The following is a 6,879-nucleotide window of genomic DNA, read 5'->3' as shown; positions in this document are numbered from 1 at the left end:
GTTCGGCGTGCTTCCAGCTCTCCGGGAAGGTGGCGGTGTCGAAGGAGGTGTTGATGATGTCCCGCAGGTGGGGTGCGATGGCAGCATCGGCCTTGTTGAAGACGTGGTGAGGGCAGGGGTCGGTAGGAGATCCGGAGTGGATGGAGTTCATCGTGCGGACGGTGTCTACGGTGCTGATCGGAGTCCAGGCGCGGAGGGTGGTGGTGGGGGGCGGTGGTTCGGACGTGGCGTTCGTCGGTTGAGCGCTGAAGCTGTTGTGTATGTCCGCGATCTTGTTGTGGAAGTAGGAGGCGAGGGAGTTGCAGAGGTCTTGCGAAGGGGTGATGTCGTTGTTTCCGGCGTTGGGGTTGGAGAGCTCTTTGACGATGTTGAAGAGTTCCTTGCTGTTGTGTGCGTTGTTGTCCAGTCGTTCCATGAATGCAGTTTTCTTGGTGGCGTGGATGAGTTGGTGGTGTTTTCGGGTGGCGAGCTTGAGGGCAGTCATGTTGTCCAGTGTTGGGTCTCTGCGCCAGGTTCTCTCGAGGGCTCGGCAGTTCTTCTTGGAGCTCTTGAGTTCGTCGGTGAACCATGGGGCTTTCTTGCTGCCGGGTCTGCTAGGCGGGGTCCTCAGGGGGGCGAGCTCGTCTGCGCAGTCGCTGATCCACTTCGTGAGGTTGGTGGCCGCCTGGCTAGGGTTCGTTGTGCTGGTGGGAGGGTTCCTGTTCAGGGAGGTCGTGAGCTGGTCGGCTGTGATCTTGTTCCAGCTCCTGCGTGCAACCTGTTGCTGGTGGTGGTGGATCGTGGTCCTTCCGAAGCTGAAGTGGACGCAGCTGTGGTCCGTCCAGTGGAGTCCGGTGGCGTGGCTGAAGGCGATGTCCTTGCTGGATGAGAAGACGGGGTCGAGTGTGTGTCCGGCGTAGTGGGTGGGGGTGGTCACCAGCTGCTTGAGTCCCAGGTTGGCGAGGTTGTCCAGCAGGGTGGTGGTGTTGCGGTCGTTGTTGTTCTCCAGGTGGAAGTTGAGGTCCCCTAGGAGGATGTAGTCAGCGGAGCAGAGGGCGTGCGGGCTGATGAAGTCGGCGATGTCTTCGCTGAATTGTGTGCGTTGTCCCGGGGGTCTGTAGATGAGGGTGCCTCTGAGGGTGGTCTTGGGGTTGATGTGGACCTGAAAGTGCAGGTGCTCGGCGGTTGCGAGGGTGTCGTCGGTGTTGGTCGTGATGCGGATGGTGTTCCTGTGGACGATGGCGATGCCTCCTCCGGTGTGGTCGATGCGGTCCTTTCGGATGATCTTGTATCCGTCTGGGATGGCGATGGCGAGGTCGGGCGCTGAAGAGGCGTTCATCCAGGTTTCCGTGAGGAAGACGACGTCTGGTGAAGTAGTGTCGAGCAGGTTCCAGAGCTCGACGGCGTGTCTGTGGACGGAGCGGGTGTTGAGCAGGATGCACTTTAGGTGGCTGCTGCTGTTGCTCGTCGAGGTCTTGGGCAGTGCTGGAGGGGTGCAGGTCCGTATGCAGGTGAACTTGCAGGCGTTGCAGCAGAAGGGTCCGTGGGTGCGTCTCGGGGTGGCACGGTAGCACCCCAGGATTCTTCCGGCGTTGAGTGCGTAGAGTTCGGTGGCGTCGTAGGTCCGGCGGGTGGGCTGGGGTCTGCGGGGGCCAGGGGTCCTGGCACAGGGCGCAGTCCAGGCGCGGACGGGCACAGACAGGCTTACCTTTGGCGCACCTTCGGCGCTCAGTCGGCGCTCCCGCTGCGCGCGTCCGCCGCGCGGTCGCTGAGGGGGCGTCATAATTAGGAGCCGGGAGGGAGGGTCAGCCGGGAGGCGGGAGGACCAATGGGAGAGGAGGGGAGGCGGAGCTACGGGTCAGCGGTGGCGGGAAAGCGGCGGGAAGCACGGAGGTGACCGGGGCAGCGGGGCCGGTGAGGAGCGGGGGCAGAGGCGGCAGGCTGGGGGCAGAAGGCGAGCCTGAGGAAGATGCGGAGGGCAGCGGCGTAGAGGAGGTGAGCGGAGGTCTCAGCAATCAGGGAGCGGCCAGGCAGCAGCTGAGTCAGCAGGCAGGCAGGCGAGCGGCAGAGCAGCGTGGAGGGAGCGACCGCCTGCGAGGGCACAGGGGTCACAGTGAGTGACCCGGCAGGGACCCCTTAAGTAGGAGCCGGGAGGGAGGGTCAGCCGGGAGGCGGGAGGACCAATGGGAGAGGAGGGGAGGCGGAGCTACGGGTCAGCGGCGGGGGGAAAGCGGGGGAAAGCGGCGGGAAGCACGGAGGTGACCGGGGCAGCGGGCCGGTGAGGAGCGGAGGCAGAGGCGGCAGGCTGCGGGCAGAAGGCGAGCCTGAGGAAGATGCGGAGGGCAGCGGCCTAGAGGAGGTGACCGGAGGTCTCAGCAATCAGGGATCGGCCAGGCAGCAGCTGAGTCAGCAGGCAGGCAGGCGAGCGGCAGAGCAGCGTGGAGGGAGCGACCGCCTGCGAGGGCACAGGGGTCACTGCGTGGCTTACTAAATCTGGCCTAGGGCTTGTGTTGCCTTGCGTCACCTTACATGATGTAAGGGCAACGCAATCTCTTGATCAATCTGGACCTTGGTTTCCATTACATGTCAGAATTTCAAAAACTGTGCTTCTGCTGTTATATGTTGAAATATGTGTACACCTAGTTTACAGGTATTTAAACGTTGTGTGTTAGAAAAAAACTTACATACTTTCCCATTCTCGCTATCCCAACAAAATTGTCAGGCAGTTCACTTTGCAAAATCCTCTAAGTTTCCATGAGGGAAAGTGAATTCACCACGATTTTCAGTGTAAATAAAACCAAGCAGCAAATTTGTCAGAAGAGATAGCTTGTCATTTGACCTCAGCAAATGAAACAATATAAAAATCAATTGTAAAGCTATCTTTATTGTTCATCTACCTCCTGGACTCCAAGATGGGTATTTTGGGGGTGCTGGAACATGCTCCCCCCGCACTCCTACCTCCGGTGTCTATATGACTCTAACAAAGTTGTGGCAGGCTAAAAATAGTTCGATGGGTTACTATTTCAACTGCCATTTTATATTTGAAACTGAAGGTCACTTTTGTTCAGTATACTTTCTATATGAAATATAGAAAAATCTTTGGTATGATCCTGGTTAAAAGATGTGTGTGTTAGTCATTATCAGATTACACTAAATTATGTAAGGTGGTCACCACACAAGCAGGACGTTTTGCCATTTTGTAAAACCGACAAGAGAGAAACTCTGCTTTCTGTCACTAGAGTGAGGGAATATTACACAATTTTATTCATTCCATGATACGTTTAATTACCTTATTTCCATTTTATAAGCAAAAGGTTTTGTTGAGCACCACTTTAAATGTATGTATCAATTGCTCATTGTATATATGATGTTTTGTATGCATTTTGGGAAATTATATTTTGCAAAATTAACATTTAAGTTAATTTAATTGTAAGTCTATTGAGAATATTTCTTATTAAAAATTGCACATACTTTTCCTGTTCCTTCATTAACCCATTGGCTACCTAAAATAAGATGAAGGGTTTAGAGTACCATGTATTCATTTTGAAGCCATTGCAGTTTAAAAAAAACATCTCAAATCCAGGTTGTATGGTCAAAAAGACATTATTCACATTTGTGGTGCTGTACTCATGGTTTATTAGGCGTGAACAGAGATATGCATTTGTTTAAGGTGTGTACAAGGGTGGATGGATGCATCAAAAGTTCGTTTGGTGGATGGACTCAGAGTGAATGGATGGGTAGAATGACAGACGAGTGGCAAGTTGAATAGTTATACTAAGGCAATGCAAACGTATCCTCAAACATTCAATGCAGTATCACCAAATAAAAGTTTAACATACAACTCTGTTCTTATCTTGACAATATACAGGTAGGTCCTCAAATGTCAAATGTAAACTTCTATGCATATATTTTTCTCAACTGCCCAGTGTGGCTTCACAATACATCACTACATCCTCAAAGCCCTGAACAGCATTACAATAGGAAGATAAAGTCTCAAATTCCCCTGGATCCTCAATGATCATATATTTTGCCTAAAATGCCAGAGCATCCTCCCTTGGCATGAGTTTACTCCAAAATGTCCAGTGAAGCTGTTGCAAATCTGCCTCTTCAGCATGGTCACCCCAGATATTTAGCTTTTTTCTGGATCATATTTTTCTGGGTTTTTTTTAAATCCTTCACAGTGAGGCCCTGCTGTCCAGGCCCCAATGTGTGAGCTCTGACCCTGCTGCTTTTAAATATTAATACATCACCGCTTGATAAACCTTGCTGCCGTAAAGGTGAGGTGCCTGATCTGTATAAGTGGAAAATGTGCAAAATGAAAGTTGCCATGTTCCTCCAGTGACAAGCGCCCAGAAATAATTATTACTGCCAGGGATGTAGCAGGAGCTTGGAAAATGTTAAAGTACAGATTATAATCTGTAACTTCTGACACAAAAACAAGAATAATGATTCAAAGTCTATATTTTATGTTTATTTAAATCCAATTAATCGGTGCAGTTCGACTTTAATGAATATTTTGAAAAAATCACTTTTAGAAGTTACATTTTCCCTGCCTGGTGCTCCTGGGGGTTAATTTCCATTAGCCTGTCAGCAGGTGCCCGGTCAATGCCTGACCCTAATGAGGTGTGAAAACTCCAAGAGGAGACTAATGGCTTAGGCCTGGTGACACAATGGACTGAGTGTAGATCATGTGATCCCTATCAACTCAGGAATGACAGCTAGGGAGGTATCAGGTACTTCCTTAAATTGAAAGGGTCAGAGGTGAGGCCTCCACATTCATTGTTTCGTGTAAGGAGAGACCTCGAAGGATGAAACTCTTTGATGCCCAGACATATGGTAGTCAGTCTGACTCTGTCCCAGAGTGAGGAGAAGGTAATCCAAGAACCAGTTTGGTGTAGACTAGGTGGTGGGGTCCTTCCCTGAACACCTCCTCTTGACTGGCGCACAAACTCACTCCAGTGGTAGAATTATTTTGCCATCTTGGTTTTCCCTTGGAATGGTGCAGTGTGGGATATTTGTCAGTAAAGCAAACCGGATGTGCTGCAAAAGTGCGGAGGTTTGACCGACTGAATTTTGTTCTTATTGGTTAGGGAGTGTCCAGGATGCAGCCACTGGCTAGCAATACCTACGAAGCTATCACATCACCCATGTCTCATCAGAACACTTTCTGAACCTGTGGAAGTTCAGTAGAAGTCTGGACCTGCTGTCTGTGACCCGTGTGAGACCTACAGTGCTGGACCTGCTCCCACGTGTATGTTATGTTTTGTTTTGTTTTGTTTTGTTATGCATGTTGTGTTATGCTATGCTATGTTCTGTTAGGTTATGTTATGTTGTGGAATGCTATGCTATGTTCTATGTATGTTATGTCATGTTATGTTATGTTATGCTATGCTATCCTATGCTATGCTAGGGTATTTTATATTAGGCCATGTTCTGTTATGTATTATGGTAGCCTGGAGTTCCATATACAAACAAGGACATAACTTGCAACCTTGTCCTTTGTAATATCATGTAAAGCAGTAGACAATTATAACATTTTTAGCAAATATGGTTAATGTACCATTTTACTATGACTGGTAATGTTTTTTGCATTTTCTTTGTTTTAGTGTGGATCCAGAATGAATAAAGATAATCAAACTTCTGTGAAAGAATTCATCCTTTTTGGATTTTCTGACGTTGGTGAGCATCAAAAATTCCTCTTTGCCCTCTTTCTTATCATCTATATCCTGACACTTCTTGGAAATATTCTAATCATCATACTGATTGGCAGCGACCATAGTCTTCACAGCCCTATGTACTATTTCCTACGCTGCCTGTCAGTGGTAGATATTTGTTTCACCTCCACTACCATCCCTAAATTGTTATTTGACCTCCTTCGTGAAGTTAAGAGCATTTCCTTTGTGGGATGTTTCACACAGCTGTTCTTCTTCCACTCCATTGGTAACATGGACAGCTTCCTCCTAGCACTGATGGCCTATGATAGGTATGTGGCCATATGCCGGCCTCTCCATTACACCATGCTCATGAGTAAGAAGCTCTGCTTTCTCCTCGTATCTGTATCATGGATTATTGTCTGTCTCCATTCAATGCTGTATGCAGTATGGATCTCAAGGTTATCATACTGTCGGTCTAACACAATCCACCACTTCTTCTGTGAAATTGCACCACTTTTTGACCTCTCCTGTTCAGACCTCACCATTTTCACCCTCGTAGAACTGGTAGAAGCAACCCTCATTCTGTGTGGACCTTTCCTGTTCATTCTCATCTCCTATGGCTGTATCATCACCACCATAATGAAGATGTCAACTGCGGTGGCCAAGCACAAAGCCTTCTCCACCTGTTCTTCCCACATTGCTGTTGTCACACTCTTCTATGGGTCAACTGTTGCAGTTTATGTACGGCCTCCTTCAGCAAGGTCTCTTCACTCTGATAGGTACATAAGTATAATGTACATTGCAGTGACCCCAATGCTTAATCCTGTGATCTACAGTTTAAGGAATAAGGAGGTCAAGACGGCCTTAAGTAAAATGCTTTGTGGGTAGACAGTTGGAGAACCTGTGATCACAAAGAACACCACTGAGTTTCATTTTCACCATCCCATGCTTTGGAAACTGAGTTTTACAGGTTCAACAGAATGTTTGCAATAAGGCTAAGAAGGTGGTACTAGGTTTGGCAAGACTGATAGTTCAGAACTTTGCCACATATATGAGTTGCTCTAACTAAAGGATCTCACACGCGAGTGAATAGCAGAGCCTGATTGAGCAAAACATATTACTCAGAAGAGGAAGGCCATCAGCTTCTAGCAAATGGTGAGTGGTCCAGTTCACTCAATCTGTCACTCACTTCAACTTACATTCTACCATAACCTTGCAACTGTGTACCTGACTGTGCACCAGCAAA

General features: G+C 48.7%; 1 protein-coding gene across 1 annotated transcript; it reads left to right on the top strand.

Moving 5' to 3' along the window:
* The first annotated feature begins 5,597 nt into the window (after positions 1 to 5,597).
* Positions 5,598 to 6,521, top strand: LOC147684499 (olfactory receptor 1C1-like). Its single transcript, XM_086939662.1, has one exon. The coding sequence runs from the start codon at positions 5,598 to 5,600 to the stop codon at positions 6,519 to 6,521; it is 924 nt and encodes a 307-aa protein (XP_086795788.1).
* Positions 6,522 to 6,879: the final 358 nt, after the last annotated feature.

Source organism: Lissotriton vulgaris, chromosome 10 (genome assembly GCF_964263255.1).
Source record: "Lissotriton vulgaris chromosome 10, aLisVul1.2, whole genome shotgun sequence".
Taxonomy (NCBI): Eukaryota; Metazoa; Chordata; class Amphibia; order Caudata; family Salamandridae; genus Lissotriton; species Lissotriton vulgaris.
Note: the sequence above shows the minus strand (reverse complement) of the source record. Positions and strands in the feature narration are given on the sequence as shown.

Excerpts from the sequence above, each read along its gene's own strand:
- LOC147684499 (XM_086939662.1), top strand. The coding sequence starts at position 5,598 with ATGAATAAAGATAATCAAACTTCTGTGAAAGAATTCATCCTTTTTGGA.